This window comes from Cetorhinus maximus, chromosome 14 (genome assembly GCF_964194155.1).
Source record: "Cetorhinus maximus chromosome 14, sCetMax3.hap1.1, whole genome shotgun sequence".
In the NCBI taxonomy this organism is placed as follows: Eukaryota; Metazoa; Chordata; class Chondrichthyes; order Lamniformes; family Cetorhinidae; genus Cetorhinus; species Cetorhinus maximus.
Window position 1 is genome coordinate 93,930,975 of NC_135892.1, and position 20,903 is coordinate 93,951,877.

Below are 20,903 nucleotides of genomic sequence, written 5' to 3' on the forward strand. Positions count from 1 at the left end.
ATCAAGAACGCCAATAGAATGTTGAAATATGTGGCCAAAACAATATAAAGCGAGCCAGAGGAAGTTATGTTCCAGTTGCATTATACTCTGGTCAGACCATACATTGAACACTGTTACTGTTGCTGAGACACAAGGTACACATTAAAGTGCTGAGAAGAGACTTGAAGTTTGTTTTTATTATTAGGGATCTGAGGTATATGCAAAGCCTGAAGAAACTTGGGTTTTTCAGCTTAGAAAGGAGACATCTGAGAGTGTGCTCTAACAGAGGTACATAAGATTATTAGGAGATTGGAAAAGGTACATTCAGCATATTACTTCAGTTAAACTTCAAGAGCAGAATAAGGAGACACAAGTCTCAAAATCTTATGAGGGTTCTTTTGATCTCCTGATGTAAACTTAGTGATGTAACAGCAGAACAGCAGCAATTTATACTTAAAAAGTGCCTTTAAAATAATAAAATGTCCCAGGGCGCTCCCACAGGAACATTATAAAACAACGTCACACCACATAAGATGAAATTATTGTTAATAAGAGAGACATGGGCCGGAATTTTCCAGTCCCTCACGCCGGCGGGATCTTCCGGTCCTGCCAATATTAACGGAGATTTTAATGGCTCACTGGCCCCGCCGCGGGGTACCCGCCACAGGGTACCCGCCACAGGGGGAGGCTGGAAGATTCTGGCCATGTTGCTGAAGCTTTACAACTTTCACTCATCAGAACAAATGCAAGAATGCCAAATTTCAAACAAATGCAACAATTTATACTATAGGAGAAAAGGGTGCTGACTGGTTGGCAAGTTGACTCTGGCTGAGGCGTTGTCATTGTGAAAACAACATGGAACTATAGGCTCCCCAAGCTCCTGGGTAATTCAAAAAAGATGAAAGGCTTAAACATATTCATTGTGTTTGCAGAGAATGAAGGCATGTGAAGGCATGTCGCTTCTAGCAAGTGTAAATGAACCATGTTAGAGCTCAACCGATTATCTTAAATTGGTTATTAATGCAACTATTAGTGCACCCAGGATTGTTCAGTGAGTGCTGTCCAATCACGGAATCACATCCAGCAGTAGACATTTTGTTTTGGATTTTGCAAGAGCGGGCTGGTTGTGTATGGTCTGTACTCTGCCTATTACGAACAACTGAAGGAACGTTATTCAATCAGCTAATTGCTGGGAATACGGCCTATATACCTGGCATCGTACTGGCACTGAAATTCAAACATGATGTTGCTCAATTGTGTGGTTAACAGAATATCTTTTTAGACTGATAGCTGCATCCTGTTAGTGGAAAATACCATTCGCTTAGCTACAGTATAGTAACTGCATGAAATGGTTTGCTTAACCTGTTCACAGAATCACATAATTGTTACAGTACAGGAGGCTATTCAGCCTGTTATGACTGTGCTGGCTATTCAAATGAGTAATGCACCGAGTGCCATTCTCTCACCTAACTCCAAACATTTTTCCTTTTTAGATAATAATTCAATTCCTGCTTGAATACTTTGATTGAACCTACCTCCACCACACTCTCAGGCAGGGCAATCCAGATCCTGACCACATGCTGCGTGAAGAAGTTTCACCTCATGTCTCCATTGCTTCTTTTGCCATTTACCTTAAATTTGTGCCCTCTCATTTTCAATCCTTCCACCTGTGGGAAAAGTTCTCCCTATCAACTCTGTCCAGACCCCTCATGATTTTGAACACCTCTATCAAATCTCCCCTCTACCTTCTCTTCTCCGAGGAAAACAGTCCCAATCTCTCCAATCTATCTACGTAACCAAACTTCCTCAACCCTTGAACCATTCTTGTGAATCTTTTCTGCATTGCTGTTCAAATTTTTGTGATACTTTGCCTTTCCAGGGTAATTTCAGGCAGACTAGATATTTATCAGGTCCAAAAGTGGCGACCTTTGGCCCATTTGTGAGTTTGTGTGATACACAGCAAACAATGATCTAATCAGGATAGCCATTGTCCCATAGGGTAGCTTTGATGCTCTCTATTTCTTCATCAAGCTTGCAAGGTGAGTAAAGGGCTAGCACTCTATTTACAAGATTGCTGATAAGGCAAATTTCATAATGTGTCCAGCTATACGAATCCCAGAGTTTATATTAACAGGTGAAGGATTAGGTTTGCAGTAGACCGACCGCTTTAAGGTAATCAATTGCTTTCATAATGTGGCTTATCTATCCTTGCTGGAAGCAACATAAATTCATATACAGGGACTTGGTCTCGGCAAACACAAGGAATATGTTCACGCTTTGCACCATTTTTGAATTACCCAGGAGCTTAGGGAGCCATATTTCCCTGTTGCTACCTCCATGGGAACATCTTGGCCAATCAGACTTCACTTGCAAACCAATCAGCACCCTTTTCTCCTGTACAATAAATTATTGTGATCATTTGAAATTTGCCATTCTTGGGATTGTCCTATTGAGTGGAAGATGAAAAGTATCCACAACATGTCTCTCTTATCAGCAATATTCAAGATGAAATTAGATCAAATATTAGAATCCTTAGGAATATAGCATAAATAAATATTTTCATCCCCTATTTCTCTGGGAGTTCTGTTAGCATCTTGTCCAAGCTATTTAGTGGATCAAGGGAATCCTCACAGGATTTCAAGGTCAAAGGTTCAAACTAATAAAAAGTAAATTTGGGACTGACAGCAGGAAATTCTTCTTCATGTACAAAAAATTATTAACTTACGGAAGTGAAAATACCGGAATCTTTTAAGAAAAATCTAGGTACTACATGAGGTAAGGAACTTGATGAGTGAACTTAGATGGACTGAATGGTGGTCCTCACCCATTCTCTGATTTCAGGGAATCTTACATTTTTTAAAACCAAAGGATATGCCGACACTGCACTTCACATAAAAATGGACGTCTAACTTTTATAGAAACCACAACGAAATACATTCACATTGATTTAAGAGTTTTAGTTACTGTGTAAAACATTATTTGCCTGTCAGGTGAGCAGCGTGTGTGTTGTCTAAGACAAAGGGCCCCAGGAAATCATGTTGTTCTCCATTACCAGACCATTAAAATACTTTATAGCTGCAATAATAAGATGGTAAGATGTGACTCAGCTTTTAAAAATGTTGGATTTCTAAATAGCTGAAATAAACCCAGGCCACAAAAGTTGTGACAACTTGGGAGCACACCTTCCCTGGCCCAAAGAGAAAGAACACAAATGCCTCTTTGTGCCGTTTATTAGGATGCTCTGCCAGTCACCCATCCAAGTAACAGTGGGAGACTGTGAGAAAACAAGCAGAATTTTAGTGTCCCAAAGATCAGGCTCCCATGTAGCTTCAAACTCTCCAAAAGCCAAACATAGCCACAGTTTAAGGATACAATTCAATAGAAGTATAAGAAATGACTGACTCAGACACTGAGTTTGATAAAGTGGTTAACAATACTTACCAGGTTAGGCAAAGCAATCATCATGAAGGTGTTTCTAGGCCATATGTGCAGAAAATTAGGCTCCATTGCAAACTGAAAGAAAACATTCTGATGTTTATTCCTATGTACAACATTCAATATGAAAGGCAAGTAGGGAGGAACTTTTTAAAAAAATACTTGTATGTATACCAATCCTTACATCACCATTTTTAGGAGGTATTGTAAGCTCCATGTAACCATGAGGAATGTAGACATGGCTGTAATTAAACCTGGCTTGTCTCATGAACTGTTTCCTCGTAGTTGAAAAAGCTCCATCGCAACCAACAACAAGGTCATGTGAAACCTCATAAGTCGAACCATCAGGCCTGATATGAATACAAAACCAAATATTTTACTCTATAGCTTACGACAAATATGGCAATGCCAGAAGTCAAGAATGAAACATTTAGAATCAATCAATGAGTAAAGTGTTCAACATTGCCAGCTACAAAATGTTTTCTAAAGAAAATTTAAAAGACAGCAAGAAGCTAGAAGCTAGAAGCAACACACTACAAAGAGGAGTGGTTGATGCCAAAATGGTCTCTCCCCTCCTGGAGCTCTCTTGCCAGTTTGTTCTACACTCTTCTTAAATATCGACTAATAAATCCAAACTATGATCAAATCACTTGATTATAGCAGAGCAGAGGTTGAGAGGTATCTAATATATACTCAGCAAGTGGTTAAAATTACTCTTGGTTCACAGTAAGCATGTTGAAGGAATTTAAAATGTTGCCTTTTTATTTAATAAAAAACACCATCAGAAACATCCAACTTTGTTCTGTGTACCCACTGAAGGTACTGAAAACAACTGAATGGTCAATCGGAAAACATGTGAGAATATAATTCTGAACTAGTTAGACAACTACTTAACAGGTTTAAAAGTGCACTGAAACATGCAACTTCTACGAGAGGGGAAGAAAGAGAGAGAGAGAGAGGGGAGCAAGATGTGAAATATAGCAGTGTTCGCAATCATGGTAAACATTGTGAGGAGCACTTCAAAGTGCAGTCTAACAGTAGAAATCAGCCATGCCACTAATGCCTAAAAAATGAACCACAGAGTATCATTACAAGAGTTTCAGTTACAATAGTATATAATAATATATGATGAGAAATAGCAGTTAGTATGATTAAACCTTACCTACCATGTACAGATGCTACCATTTATAGAGGCTGCCACTGATTACAATCAAAAGAAATTACAGGCTAAGGTGTGTTTTTTCTTCTTTTGGTACACTTAACCTGAATATATATATTATTACTACACTGCATGGCAATAATTTTAACTTTTATCACCAGGTGAAAAATGGGTAGTAGTGAATCAGCAACTTGTTTCATATCTTGACATTGGCCATCTCCAACAAGGGAGAATCTAATCATCTTGCCTTGACATTCAATGGCATTAACATTGCTGAATCCCTCACCATCAACATATAAGAGGCTACCATTGATCAGAAATTGAACGGGACCAGCCATTACATGGCTACAAGAGTAGGTCAGAGGCTGTAATTCTGCGAAGAGTAGCTCACCTCCTGACTCCCTAAAGCCTGTCAACCATCTACAAGTCACAAGTCAAGAGTGTGAAGGAATATTCTCCATTTGCCTGGGTGAGTGCACCTCCAACAACGCTCAAGAAGCTTCACCATCCAGGACAAAGAGCCCACATGATTGGCACGTCATCCACCGCCTTCAAAATTCACTCTCTCCACCACTGACACACTGGCAGCATTGTGTACCAAATACAAGATGAACCCAGACAACTCACCAAGGTTCCTTCGACAGTCCCTTCTAAACCGACAACCTCTACCACCTAGAAGGACCAGGGCGGTAGGCCCAAAGGAGCACCACCACCTGCAAATATTCCTCCAAGTCACACACCATACTGACTTGGAATTATATCACTGTTCTTTCACTGTCACTGCATCAAAATCCTGGAACACTCTTCCTAACAGCACTGTAGTATACTTTACCTATACCACATGGACCTCCATGGTTCAAGGAGGCTGCTCACCACCATCTTCTTAAGGACAACTGGGGCAACAAATGCTGACTTAGCCAAGTGATGCCCACATCCCATGAAAGAATACAAAAAAAACACTGACTTTAATGAAGAAGGAAAATTGGAGAATGTTTAAAAACAGGCTGTTGATTTGCTATCTACCCATTTTTTGCTTGGCAATAAAAGTTAAAAATCAACCTGTTATATGAAAACATTAAACTCAAAACACAAACATGCATCTTATCTTAAAAGCAGGAAAAGGCAAAGTCAGGGCACAGCAGAAAATAAATGTTACTATATTAACAGGAATGGCATATCTGCTCCTGAGAAATGTTCAACACAGGTGGGCTTTGAGGTCAAAAACCCTCCCAGTGATCTTACACTCCTACTATTCAGAGTTATCTAACAAAAAGTGATCCAAAAAGTCATTCCTAACTGCAGTCAATCTTCATTAACAGTCAACAATCTTCAAGCTCATAAAAGCCTCACTTTGCTAGACTGTACTGATTCTGATGACAGCTGTGTTTTATATTTATCATTCTAACTTATCCCTCGTGCATTGCAATTCATGGCAGCAGCTCCACCTGCCATCATTATGATACTGTAATTGGGTAGAAACTGAGCATGGAAAGAGGCAACTAGGGAATTGTGCTAGGAAAAACAGAGAGGAGCTAAAAGAAATGATATTGTAGTAGGAAACTGGCAGAAATAGCTTCAGAACCAATTTACTGGCCATAGAAAAATGCTTATTTAACGATGCAGACCTGCCAGAAACAGTCTGGCATTTTCAGGGTCCTTGAACATGTACACACTCATGCCCATGCACACAGAGACACAGGAGCAGCTGTTTTGTTGAAACTCTTATGTGACCAAAGAGCAGCTGCTCAGATTAAGCCAAACTGAAGTTCAAAAGTTGGACTCCCTCATAACTTCAATACGTGTCTTTTTAACACCTGGTTTCCCAGACCTTCGTCAGTGTTGCTTCTCCATGGCACTACAATCTGCATTGTTGCCTTCACTTCAAACTTTGGAGTAAACAGAATTCAAATATGACCTTTACAAAATGGTAACAGACTTTAGAAAGATTACCTGATAAATGTCAGCATCCCACTATCAGCACTGTAGTGTTGCAACTTCTCTTCAAAATTTAACTTGACATTTGGGTGTTGGCTAGCCGCTGCAAATGCAAACAGGTTATGCAAACTTTAGTAACAGATGAGAAATGGGACAAAGGATTTTTAGAATAAGATGTCCACATTTACTCACCAAATAATAGTGTTCGGTTTAAGTTTGTTCGATCTACTGACAAGATATACTGAAAGACAATGAAAAACAATTAAACATCATTCCCACATGCAGTGACAATAGAAATATGAGAAAATGGTTAATATTATCAGTCACTTGCCTTGACAAATGTAATTACTGTTTTTGGCCAGTTTAGTATTGGGAAGGCTTGCCCAATACTGTAATGTACATTTTAGGAAAATAACATTGGCAAGTTTTCTGCTTTAGCACTTAGACATAAAACATTGTCTGACAGAATGCACTGGGTGGGAAGGACTGCATGCCCATTAAGCAGTTCACTTGATTTTGCATCTAATACAAGCATTCCTCTATCCTGCTCCCAATGAACTATTGTATTAACCCCATGCAACACCACAATCTGTACCTTTACATGACCAGGCACATCGAGTTATAGCCTAAAGCAGTCCAAAGTGTTACTTAACAAATTAACTCCCAATTAAAGGTTTAAATGTAAATGACCAAAGTTTGTCTAATTGCTTTTTACCCCTCAGCTTCCCTTTTGTGAAATGTATGATCAGGGTTTATTATTCATTTGGAGTTGTTCTTCCAAATTCCGCCCTTAAAAGGGAGGGAGTTAGGTAGATGGCTGCTGGTTGTCCTCAAGGGCTTCCTGAATAGGTGTGATTCATTAGCTCCTTCTGCAGACTTTACTCATTTTCTAGCCATTATTTGGATATAGGTTATTTGACTAAACCATCAGAGATGCTGAGTCCATTTTGAGATACAATTCTCTCATACATACATTCTACCACCATGCCCCTGCTGCTTGCCACTCACAATATATCCTGCCAAAGCACAATCTATTTAGCAAGATCTTCACTGAAGATGCAGTCATTAATCACCTCACAGATGCTAGGCATCATAGTGTGCAGGGTTGTTTTCAAACAATTGAAAGGACTCTATGATTTGATGGTGCTCAGAAAGCAGCGTTCCCTTTGTAGGCAGATTCTGAATGGTGCCAATCTTGGAACTCAGCATCTGAGGGTAGTCTGGAGTTTGTCCCTCCCACTGTCTCATCCGATCACTCACTCCTCATCCATGCTGTATATTCCACCTCGTATTTCCTGTTCTAAGTCTAAACACTTCCCCCGAGGAATGACTCTTGAGTTAATGGTCGCTGTGGAACAAGTAAATGATGCTGTATCGTGTGAGCGCCCTCAGCCAGTTCATCTTGTTGCTTATGAGTTGCACCAGTGCAAAGGAGATAAAAAGCATACAAAATATCGCTTGCAACACTTGCTGTGCTATAACGTTGTGGTGCCTTTTTATACACAAAAAAGTTACCTGGCTGCTTGTTCCATAAGAAATAGAGGACTTCCTGCCTGAAAGGGAGTGGATCATCCTGCCATTCATGGGAATGCCCTTGGCTACTACCTTAAAAACAAGTATTGAAGCATGATATTTTCAAAATTGGGAAATCAGAACTTTATTAGACAACAAACAGTAAAACTGCCAAATAGTTGTTATTCTTGAGCACAATCACTGAAGCTTAACACAATTGTGATTAAATTTGCCAACATAAAAACATTGGGCTTAATTGTGGGCGTGTTTCTCATGGTGGGGGCTTATAAAATGGGGTGGATGTCCATTCCATCACCTTCCCGCCCACCCCCCGAGCTCCCCCCCATATTTAGATGAATGATTAAGGGTCAATTAGGCTTGTTTTCAAGCCAATTAACCCCGATAATACACTGCCCACACCACAGCAGGATGGGAGCAGGAAGCCTAATTTTAAAACTTAAAAGCTTAAAGGGCGGGAAGGAAGAGCAGGGGAAGCGGGGGAGGGGGAGGGGGAGGGGGAGGGGGAGGGGGAGGGGGAGGGGGAGGGAAGAAACAAAATCGCACTTCGGGGCTGCCCTTTGCTGATTGCAGGGTGGCCCCCACTTAGGTCAAGGCCACCCCACTTCCTATCCACTTCTTCCCTTAAACCCACCCTTTCCCCCACCTTGCTCCTCTACCTAACCTATCCATACCCTCCCGGCCCAAGACCCCAGATTTACCTGCTCTGGGGAACCATGGGCCTTGGTCTTCTTTTCCTTCTGCAGTCCCAGCAGCGGCCACTGATGCTTTCCTGGCACTGCCGGAACCGATAGAGCTGCCAGCCAATTTGATTGGCTGGTAGCTCCAGAGGGGGCGGAGGTCCCACTCAGCCCTTGTGTGTCCACCTGCAGCGCTTTGGGATGGGTCGGCGTTGAGCATGTTGCCTCCACACCAACGTGGTTTCTGGTGGGGAGGAGCAGGGGTGGGGGTTTTACGTCCATCCACACCACCAACCCCCCCACCAACCCATCCCCGTATTATTCCATCCATTCACACTTTTCAAAAGATCTGATGTCTCCAATACATGTTCAAACTAAGCTATACCAAACAATTGTTATACCAGGAATATTTTTTACAGCCAAATACTGGCTGTCTGCTTCAGCAAGCTCATCTAAATCAGTGGCGGTGAAGCAGAAACAGTCATTCATAACTGATTTTCTGTCGAGATTTAAGATGTCAGGAGCACCTTGAAGTTGCCCTTAATCACACTCAAGCATCATACATGATCCTCACCTGCGGCCGCAGGAATACCTGTCTGCCCCCCAAAGTATAGAATTCCCTATCACTATTGCTTTTTCAATCTTCCTCTGAAAATTGTCTACATAATAGACTGACGTATATAATACCCTGAAAATGATAGTGGGTCCCGCCCCTGCCCACTGACCGGAAAATGCTGCCCGGTGTGTTTGTTTATTTTTCCTGAGGATTAATAATAACGTGCCTATTATGAAAGGGTCTTATTATTAGAAGAGGTGAAGTTCAAAGGACATAGGGACACAATGAAAATTTGCATTCGAAGAGGAAAATATGTATAAAAGGACGAGAAGGCTGTTGGTAAAAAAGGGGAGGGATTCTAAGATCTAAAGCCTCCAGCCGGTAAGCCTCAAGCCACTGTCTGCAAGGACCCAGTGCTGAAAGAAACTCATTTTGAATGCGACTGTCCAAAGTGTGCTTTGCCAGGGGTCTGTTAAATCTATGGGCAGAGTTTTCTGTTCGGCGTGCGCGGGCGGGCCCCACACACCGACACGTAAAATGACACGCGGTGACGTTGGGTGTGCATCTCAACATCACCGCGCGTCATTCCAATCTTTCATTCGGCAGGCACGCATCGAAGTCGGCTGCGCACCCACTGAACTGTCAAAGCCCTGTTAAGGCCATTAATGAACTAATTAACCAATTAACAGGGCTGCCCGTCCAACCTTAAGGTTGGCGGGCAGGCGAAGAGTCCAGGCGGCCTTCGCATTTTTCATGAAACCTCATCCACAGGAGGGATGAGCTTTCATGAAGGGTTCATTAAATTAATAAATATTTTTAAATGTTTGATAAACATGTCCCAGCTCATGTGACACTGTCACATGAGGGGACATGTGTAAATGATTTTTCACTTTTTTTATTTTGAAGTTTGAAATTGAACCTAATCTCCCTGAGGAAGCTCCATGCCTCAGGGAGATTTCTGCACTCTTTCGTGCGCATGCGAGAAAGAGCGCAGGCCCCGACTCTCCCTCTTCCCCCCGCCCGCACAGATAGCGCTTGCTACTAGGTGTGCATCATGCTGGGCGGGTCTTAATTTGCCCTCCCACGTAATATGGCGGCACGCAGCCGATCGCGGGTGGCGATCAGCTCTGCACCTGCCAGCACCCGCTCCCGACCAGCCCACCCAATGGGGAGGAAATTCTCTCCTATGTGTTTTACTGTTGCCTTAATGGAGGTGTAACTAGGAGTCACATTAATTAGGGGATTGTTGTAGTTATTATAGTAGCAATTTTGTAGACATATGTATGTGCTTACAATCTTTTTTGTATTAATAAATCTTTAATTTAATTTTATAAAAACCTTTTGAGACTCAGTAGTCTTATTACTACTGAATTCAAAGCCTGCATCTCGAAACATACAAATTGCAAAATTGGTTATGACAGTTGTTTCAAGTTTTCCTCTGGGATTTGAACAGTTCAACATTCACCATTGGCTGTGTTGCTGTTTGGAATTCTATATTAAAACTCCCAACAATGTAACAGCTTCCCTTCTGTTGCTCAAATCAAGCCAAATAGACTCAGTCCTAGAACCAATAGTGTATTTTTAATTAGAACTATAACATCATCCTTAATTATTACTGTCAGACCCCTGCTCTTTTTTCTATCATTCCAGAATACTTGGTAACCAGGATTATTAGCTACCCATTCCTGGCTTTGTTTGAGCCATGTCTCAGTTAATGCAACCTGGTCATAATCACATGTGCTTGTGTAAACAGCTCAGCAACCTGATAAGTTACACTACAGACAATGACATACACCCAATTTAATACCCCTTCGTCATGTTTGCCATTTTCCTTAATCTTGCCCCTGCAATTTTTGTAAATAGACTGGAACTGTAAAGGAAATGGGTAAAGCAGTTGCACTGGACCTTAGCCCATATGCCATATGGGTATACAAAAATTATATTTCTAAGAACAACTGAAACTTTAGGATCTCATGGCCCAAAACGTCTGAGCTCCGGGTCGTCATAACTGGGGGGTAACCAAAGATGAGCTGGGGAACTTCCCACCAACCCCCGCCCCCTCCCCCTCACCCCGCCCGTACCCAGGTAAGGATCACATGGCAATTGCCCGGGAAGTTCAAACTCCCCTTGAGCAATGGCCCTGCAATCTGAACCCTCAATACTGACCATCTAACGCCCACCTACCTTACTGACCACTCGATCCCTCCCGGCCAAACAACACCCCCCTGCCGCACGACTAACCGATTCCCTCCCCCCCCAATCCTATCCACTTACCTTATAATCTTACCTTCTCACTGGCTTCTCAAAGTGGTTGGCCCTTTAAACTTACCTGTTTTCTGGCAGTTAATGCTGTAAAAAAGGGGACATGGCTTCCTTACCCCCTACTCTCCTGTCTTTGACACAAGGTCTTGGGCACTATGTAGTTCTGACTCGGCCTGAGTCAGCAGGTGAGGCGAGAACAGAGCAGCTGGGTTTCAAGGTAAAAAACTAGCAGCCGAAGTTACAGACCCATATGTACTCCCTGGGAAGTAGTGACTAAATTTTGTGCAGGACAATGTGGACTGGGGAAGCTCCGTGTGCTAAAATGTTCTTAAAAAGGAACAGGCTTTGGATTTTTTTTTTTAGTATTAGCTTTTATCCTTTGCATTATTACAATATTTGTAATAATATGTCTATTTTTGAACATTTCAGATTTAGTTCCAGTACCACCATTAAGACAGTATGAGATAACCTCAGTGTCTTTTTTTTAAAAAGTTGATATTTCTTGTCCTCATAATAGTCAAGTCAAAATATTACTGGTACATTATGGGTGGCTGCCTTACTTTGATTCCTAATATGCGCTGGATTACACACTGAGAGCGGGCTCCCTGCACACCCCAACCTAAATGTCAGGGGCAAGCCTACCTCCGCTTTGCCTGCTCGCACCACTTTAAATTTTCAGCCAGATAATTGTTATCAGTCAAGGCCTCCTCCGCTCTCTAGGAGAAGTCCTGCTTCACGGAGCTGTCGGCCAATCGGAAGCTTGCAGCTCTGCAATACGAGCAGCGCCACCAGCAGCAGTGGCCAGTGCTAGTACTGCAATTAGGCCAAGGAAGAGGTGACCAGCGATGGAGCTGGACCTCCAGGGATCTCAGGCAGGACCTGGTGAGAGGGATGAGAGGGTTGGGGGTGTCATCTGAGAAAGGGTAAGGGGGAAGCGTGAACATGGAGAACTGTGGAGGGCACCTCCAATTGACACCGGGGATCTGGAAAGGAGGTACACCCACTTCATTGGCCAGCAGCCCACAGAGTCAAACCTGCCAGGCTGCACATTGGACACAGGCCTTTCCTGCCCCCTTAAAATTTCAGTGACGGTGAGATGAGGCCCTTAAGTGGGCATTAATTGTGCACTTAAGAACATAAGAACATAAGAAATAGGAACAGAAGTAGGCCATTTGGGCCTCAAGCCTGCTCCACCATTCAATAAGATCATGGCTGATACTCTTGTGCTTCGATTTCCACATTCCCATCTAACCCCGGTAACCTTTGATTCCCTTGCCTAACAAGAATCTATCTACCTCTGCCTTAAAAAAAATTCAATGACCCCGCTTCCAAAGTCACACAGCCCTTTGAGAGAAAAAATTCCTCCTCATCTCTGCAACGGCCTCAATTGGCGGCCAATCTGACACCTCCCCTGCCGCTCATGAAATCGCGGTAGGTGGGCAGGCTGGTGGGGCATTGGCCCCTATGGTCCACTGCCTGCGTTGTCGCCCATGGGTGGCCTGTGAAATCCAGTTCATGGAATTCATGCAGCATGAGACAGAATCTAAATTGCAAGGACCCAGCTGTTTAACTTGGGTTTAGCAGAATGTACATTATCAGAGCATTTAATCTTTTATTTGAAATAAAGGGGAAAATGTGCCCCAGATGATTTACTTCAACCAATTTTATTGGAAAATGGATAGATTCTCCATACCTGGTCTTCCATTCCAATAGCATTTAGGGCCTGCCGCCCTCTGTGAGATAAAGCAAGATTGATGCTCCTTCCCCTTACATCTTTCGCAGTTCGAATATCTGTCAAGAAGGAAATGAGATATGTTAACTGTGTTTTGATATATTCTTTTCTTAAATATTTTAGTTTCTATTAGCTACACCAAACCAGAAATCATAGTCATAGAGTCATGAAGGTCTTCAGCACAAAAAAAGGCCCTTTGGCCCATCAAGTCTGCACTGGTCAAACAAGTACCTAACTATTCTAATCCCATTTTCCAGCACTAGGCCCATAGCCTTGTATGCCAAGGCATCGTAAGTGCACATCCAAATACTTCTTAAATGTTATGAGGGTTTCTGCCTCTACCACCCTCTCAGGCAGTGGGTTCCAGATTCCCACCACCCTCTGGGTGAAAAAGGTCTTCCTCACATCCCCTCTAAACCTCTTGCCCCTTACCTTAAATCTATGCCCCCTGGTTATTGATCCCTCCACCAAGGGGAAAAGTTCCTTCCTGTCCAACTTATCATAATTTTATACACCTCAATCTTGTCCCTCCTCAATCTCCTCTGCTCCAGGGAAAATAACCCCAGTCTATCAGTCTATCCAATCTCTCCTCATAACTAAAACTCTCCAGCCCAGGCAACATCCTGGTAAATCTCCTCTGCACTCTCTCTAATGCAATCACATCCTTCCCATAATGTGGATTCCAGAACTGCACGCAATACTCCAGCTGTGGCCTAACCAGCATAGCCTCCCTGCTCTTATATTCTATGCCTCAGCTAATAAAGGCAAGAATCCCATATTCCTTCTTAACCACCTTATCTATCTGTCCCGCTACATTACTCTGATCCTCGGTACTTCCCAGGGTCCTATCATTCATCGTGTATTCCCGTGCCTTGTTTGTACTGCCCAAGTGCATCACCTCACATTTATCCGGATTAAATTCCATTTGCCACTGATCAGCCCATCTGACCGGCCTGTCTATATCCTCTTGTAATCTAAGGCTATCCTCCTCACTATTTACCACCCCACCAATTTTCGTGTCATCCGTGAACTTACTGATCAACCCTCCTACATTCAAATCTAAATCGTTTATATATACCACAAACAGCAAGGGACCCAACATCAATCCCTGTGGAAACCCACTGGACACAGGCATCCAGTCACAAAAACACGCATCAACCATCACCCTCTGCTTCCTGCCACTCAGACAATTCTGGATCCAATTTGCCAAATTGCCTTGGATCCCATGGGCTCTTACCTTCGTTATCAGTCTCCCGTGTGGGACCTTATCAAAAGCCTTGCTGAAGTCCAAGTAGACCATGTCAAATGCATTGCCCTCATCTGCATACCTGGTCACCTCTTCGAAAAATTCAATCAAATTGGTCAGACATGGCCTCCCCTTAACAAAACCATGCTGACTGTCCTTGATTAATCCCTGCCTCTCCAAGCGTAGATTAATTCTGTCCCTCAAAATTGCTTCCAATAGTTTCCCCAACACTGAGGTTAGACTGACTGGCCTGGAGTTCCCTGCTTTATCCCTTCTTCCCTTCTTGAATAACGGTACCCCATTAGCTGTCCTCCAGTCCTCTGAAAGCTCTCCTGTGGCCAGAGAGGTATTGAAAATTATTGCCAGCACCCCTGCTATCTCTTCCCTTGCCTCACCCAACAGTCTGGGATACATTTCATCCGGGCCTGGAGATTTATCTACTTTTAAACCTGCCAGACCACTTAGAATCTCCTCCCTTTCTATGCTAATTTCTTTAATTATATCACAGTCCTTCTGCCTGATTTCCATACCCACGTCGTCCCACTCACTTGTGAACACCGACACAAAGTATTCATTTAGAACCCTACCTACTTCTTCTGGCTCCACACACAAATTACCACTATGGTCCTCAATGGGCCCTACTCTTTCCCTATTTATCCTCTTACTCTTAATGTACTTGTAAAATAACTTTGGATTTTCCTTTATTTTACCTGCCAATGTTTTTTTATGCCCCCTTTTTGCTCTCCTAATTTCCTTTTTAAGCTCCCCCTACACATTCTACACTCCTCTAGGTCTTTCGCTGTTTTGAGCCCTCGGTATCTGCCATAAGCCTCCCTTTTTCTCTTTACCCAATCCTGTATATTCCTCGACATCCAGGGTTCCCTGGATTTGTTGGTCCCACCCTTTATCTTTACTGGAATATGTTGGCCCTGTACTCTCCCTATTTCCTTCTTGAATGAGTCCCACTGCTCTGATGCAGGTTTACCTAAAAGTAGCTGCTCCCAATCCACTCTGGCCAAATCATATCTGATTTTATTAAAATCAGCCTTCCCCCAATTTGGAACTCTGATTTCTGGCCCGTCCTTGCCCTTTTCCTTAACAACCTTGAATCTAACGGAGTTACGATCACTATCTGCAAAATGCTTCCCCACTGATACCTCTACCACTTGCCTTCATTCCCTAAAATTAAGTCCATGACCGCCCCCTCTCTTGTAGGGCCTTCTACGTACTGGCTTAAAAAGCTCTCTTGGATGCATTTTAAGAATTCCGTTCCCTCTAAACCTATCACACTATGACTAACCCAGTTAATATTGGGGAAGTTGAAATCCCCCACTATTACTACCCTATTATTTTTACACTTCTCTAAAATTTGCCTACATATCTGCTCTTCTATTTCTCTCTGGCTGATTTGGGGGCCTATAGTACACTCCCAGCAATGTGATTGCTCCTTTTTAGGTTTTTAAGTTCTACCCATATGGCTTCATTTGAGGAGCCTTCTAAGATGTCATCCCTCCTTACTGCTGTAATTGATTCCTTGATCAATATTGCGATACCCCCCTCCTCTTTTACCTCCTTCCCTGCCTCGCCTGAAGACCCTATATCCTGGAATATTGAGCTGCCAATCCTGCCCCTCTCTCGACCATGTCTCTGTGACAGCAATGACATCATACTTCCATTTGTTAATTTGTGCCCTCAACTCATCTGCCTTATTCGTCAGACTCCTTGCATTAAAATAAATACCATCCAATCTTGCCAAACTCCCTTGTATCGTTCCCTCCGGGACACCCTGGTCCACTCCTCCATCACCCCCTACTCCTCAACCCCCACTTATGGCACCTCCCCATGCCCACGCAGAAGATGCAACACCTGCCCCTTCACTTCCTCTCTCCTCACCGTCCAAGGGCCCAAACACTCCTTTCAAGTGAAGCAGCATTTCACTTGCATTTCCCCTAACTTAGTCTACTGCATTCGTTGCTCCCAATGCGGTCTCCTCTACATTGGAGAGACCAAACGCAAACTGTGCGACCGTTTTGCGGAACACCTGCGGTCTGTCCGCAAGAAAGACCCAAACCTCCCTGTCACTTGCCATTTTAACACTCCACCCTGTTCTCTTGCCCACATGTCTGTCCTTGGCTTGCTGCATTGTTCCAGTGAAGCCCAACGCAAACTGGAGGAACAGCACCTCATCTTCCGACTAGGCACTTTACAGCCTTCCGGGCTGAATATTGAATTCAACAACTTTAGATCTTAAACTCCCCCTCCCCCCATCCCCACCCCGTTTCTTCCACCCCCCCCCTTTTTTTTCAATAATTTATATAGATTCTTCTTTCCCCACCTATTTCCATTATTTTTAAATCTAAACTAAAACCTTGTTAGTCTTTCCACCCCACCCCCACTAGAGCTGTACTTTGAATATCCTGTCTTCCATTCTTAATTAGCGCTTTTCTCAGACAAATGTCACCACCTTCGACACCTCTTTGACCCTTTTGTCTGTGACATCTTTTGATTATCTGCTCATCTCCACAATCACCACACCCTCAATGTCTATCTCTCCCCACCCCACCCCACCCCCCCAACCACCTTAAACCAATTTATATTTCTCCCTTCTTCTAACTATGCTTCAGTTCTGCCGAAGGGCCATGAAGGCTCGAAACATTAACTGATTTCTTCTCCGCCGATGCTGCCAGACCTGCTGAGTTTTTCCAGGTAATTCTGTTTTCCCTTGTGCCTTAACTGGCCTATAATTTCTATGTCTTCCAGACTCACTTGCTCTCTCTTCTAATTTTGGCTGTGCATCTCCCCCTGCTGAACCTCCTCTCAGGACCCCATCCCCCTGCCAAGTTAGTTTAAACCCTCCCCAACAGCACTAGCAAATCTCCTCGCAAGGATGTTGGTCCCATTCCAGTTCAGGTGCAACCCTTGTACAGGTCCGACCACCCCCAGGAATGGTCCCAATGTCCCAGAAATCTAAAGCCCTCCCTCCTGAACCATCTCTCCAGCCACGCATTCATCTGGACTAACCTCCTATTTCTATACTCACTAGCGTGTGGCACCGTAAGTAATCCAGAGATTACTACCTTTGAGGTCCTGTTTTTTAATCTGCTTCCTAGCTCCCTAAATTCTGCTTGCAGGACCTCAGCCCTCTTTCTACCTATGTCATTGGTACCAATATGTACCACAATCTTTCTCTGTTTGCCCTCCCCCTTTAGAAGTGTGAGAGCATTAAGTAATACTCTGGAATGCACTACTTGAAAGGATGGTGGAAGCAGACTCAGTAGTAACTTTCAAAAGAGAATTGGATATATATTTGTAAAAAAAGAGAAATTTCCAGGGCTATGGGGAAAGAACTCAGGAGTGGAAGTTATTGGATGTACCTTTCAGAGGTGGCACAGGCATGATGGACTGGTTTGGCCTCTTTCTGTGCTGTATGTTTCTATGGCCAGAATTTTCGGGTCAGCGAGCGATGGCAGGGCCTGCTCGCCGATGCGTTAAATGACACGTGGTGTCGTCAGGCGTGCGTCCCGACGTCAGCGCGCATCATTCAGCTCTTCAGTTCAGTGGGCGCGCACCGGAGTCCGCTGCGTGCCCTCCGAACTGTCAAAGGCCTCTTAAGGTCATTTAAATATCAATTAAAGGAATTAACGGAGCTGCCCGAACAACCTTTAGGTTGGCGGGCAGGCAAAGAGCCCAGGCGGCCTTCGCATTTTTCATGAAACCTCATCCACAGGTGGGGTGAGGTTTCCTGAAGTGTTTATAAATTGAATGAAAGTTTTTATTAAAGTCCATTGACATGTCCCAGCTCATGTGACACTGTCACATGAGGGGACATGTCTTAATTTTTTTTTTCTTCATTAAAATTTTTGAAAATCGAACCAATCTCCCTGAGGCAGCTCTGTGCCTCAGGGAGATTTCTGGGCTCTTTTGCGCGCATGCACGAAAGAGCGCAGGCCCCGACTCTCCCTCCTCCCCCTGCCCGCACAGGGAATGCTCAGCGCTTCCAGGTGCGCATCACGCTGGGCAGGCCTTAATTGGCCCACCCACGTAAAATGATGGTGCCCAACCAATTGTGGGTGGCGATCAGCTGTGCGTCCACCTGCACTCGCTCCCGCCCAACACCCCCCGCCACCAACAGGGAGAAAATTCTCCGCTATACCAGTGAGCTCAATAGCAGCAACTGGGATTTTATTTCCCAATTCTCTTCCAAAACAGGTGACTCCTGCTGGGGTTTGGTTCCATGAGCCCTGGTAGCCTTCCATCACATCACATGGTCAATTTTTATTTTTGGTCTCTGGACTATTCCATTGTGGCAATATTACTGAGAAACCTAATTTTGCCCTCACTGGATATGCAGATATGCACTTTCCAGGATGGATCCATGAGTAGTGATAAGGAAGCAAGGCTAATTTTTCTCCACCTTAGCACAGGAGCCCATTTGTACTATCCCCATCAGTGACTTAGTTCAATCAATATATAATTAGATTTGAACCTTGGGCCTTTCTGCTATATGCCAGTTTTACAAGGTAACACAAACAGTTGGTCTTGAGGCATTTATCAAAATTAGTCAGCCTCTGAGTGTGCAGAGACAGAGAGTCTTTGGGGTTCATGCGCTGAGATCTTTGAAGATGGCAGGCCATATTGAGAAAGTAGTGACCAAAGCATATAGGATCTTGGGCTTCAAAGATAGGGGAATTAAGTACAAAAGTAGGGAAGTTATGCTGAACCTTTATAAAGCTCTGGTTAGGCCACAACTGGAGTATTGTGCCCAGTTCTGGTCACCACGCTTTGTGGGTGCAGAGAATTAATCAGACATGATCTGAAATTTCAGTTTTGCAATGGCGGGCTGAGGTGTACAGATTAAGTTGGGGGCAGGTCAGGCCTCACACCATCCGGGGGTGGGTTCCTATTTTCAATGCATTTGCATCCCATGAGTATTCTATATCAAAACTTTTTCAAATTAGATCCTACCTTCAAGATTAAGTCAACGGTACACGGGGATCTCGTGGCGCCAGTTTCACGTTTGTCTAAAGCTGGCTTGCACCAATTGAGCTTGTCCAGTTGGGTCTCAGGTGAGCGATTGTCTTTGTCAAACTCTGGAGCACAGGGGAGGAGAATGGCAGCTTGGATAGAGCGGCGGTAGGGACAAGGCTGATTTGGGGGTAACGGGAGGGTTTTGGGTCAGGGACATAAATGGGAGCAAGAGGGCTTCGAAGAAGGGGAGCTGGTAGGGTTGGGCCAAGAAGGGCACAAGAAGCACTTTGAGGAAGAGGAGTGGCTACAGTTGGGCCATGAGGGGAGAAGGAGGGCTTTGAGGAAGCGGTGTGGCTGGTGTAACTGTACAATATGGAGGGCCTGGCATATTAAGTGAGGTTGGGGAGGTGGGGAGAAATTAGGAAATGCAAAATGAGGGGCCTAAAGGACTGTTGCAGTACTGTCCACTGTCAAGTCCTGGGTGTCTAAATGAGGAAGCTGTCCGAAACAGAGAAATCCATAGTTACAGGGGGAAGTTCGATATAGTAGGAGGGCAGGTCCAGTCTGAGGCAAGGGCGTTCAAAGGTCTGAGAGAGTGACACAGGGGATACTAAGGACACATAAAGGCTGATGGGGGTAAGGCCAGCATCAGGGGAGGAATGGCTCGAAGAGGATAGGCTCAAAGGGGAGAGATCTCCACTGTCACTGCCACTGGGTCAGGGATAATGGGGAGAGGCTCGAGGGTGAGGGGGGAAAGTGCAGGATGATGTTTGGAGGGTCAAAGGTGATGGACACAAATTCGAAGGTGACAAGGGAAAGGTGGAGGGTGCGGGCTCCAGGTGGAGGGTGATTCTGACTGAGTTGCTGGCAATTTATGCTAACTTACTTTCAGCTGGCAGGGATCCAGGTCCAAGTGGGAGGAGGCCACTGTGCTGTGGGAGGAGTTTTGGGTATAGCCCATTAGAGGATTTGAAAATCTCATTGCTCAGCTGCTGTATGGATAAGAGCCATGAACACAGAGGTGTTCACATCAGTACCTGCTTCCTTCACACAATTCACTTGGTGAATTTGTTATGGGTCTGATACCCGATAGTCTTACAACCTCGGGAGCAGGAGGAGAGGCTACAACAAAAGGGGGAGATGGTGGCCTAGTGGTAATGCCACTAGCAATCTAGAGGCCAAGACAATTGCTTTGGGCTCACAGCTGGTGGAATTTAAACTCAATTAATAAATCTGGAATTATAAAGCTAGTCTCAGTAAAAGAGATCATGAAACCATTGGCAATTGCCATAAAAACTTAACTGGTTCATTAACATCCTTTACAGACATGTGACTCCAGATCCACAGCAACGTGGTTGCCTCTTAAATGGCCTCTGAAATGGTCTAGCAATGGTCTAGACAGGAGTGTGATGGAATACTCT

General features: G+C 44.0%; 1 protein-coding gene across 2 annotated transcripts in view; it reads right to left on the minus strand.

The window, feature by feature from the left end:
* The window catches only part of kmo (kynurenine 3-monooxygenase), a 369,659-nt gene that overhangs the window by 339,804 nt on the left and 8,952 nt on the right, over window positions 1-20,903 (minus strand). For both annotated transcript variants that reach the window (XR_013578721.1, XM_078557265.1), the window contains exons 3-8: window positions 13,230-13,327; window positions 8,024-8,113; window positions 6,701-6,749; window positions 6,524-6,611; window positions 3,599-3,764; window positions 3,421-3,492 (exon numbers count right to left, since the gene is read on the minus strand). Coding sequence is in view for 1 of the 2 variants with exons in the window: in XM_078557265.1 (XP_078413391.1) it covers window positions 3,421-3,492; window positions 3,599-3,764; window positions 6,524-6,611; window positions 6,701-6,749; window positions 8,024-8,113; window positions 13,230-13,327 (563 nt within the window). In the remaining variant the exon portion in view is untranslated. The remainder of the gene's footprint in view (window positions 1-3,420; window positions 3,493-3,598; window positions 3,765-6,523; window positions 6,612-6,700; window positions 6,750-8,023; window positions 8,114-13,229; window positions 13,328-20,903) is intronic.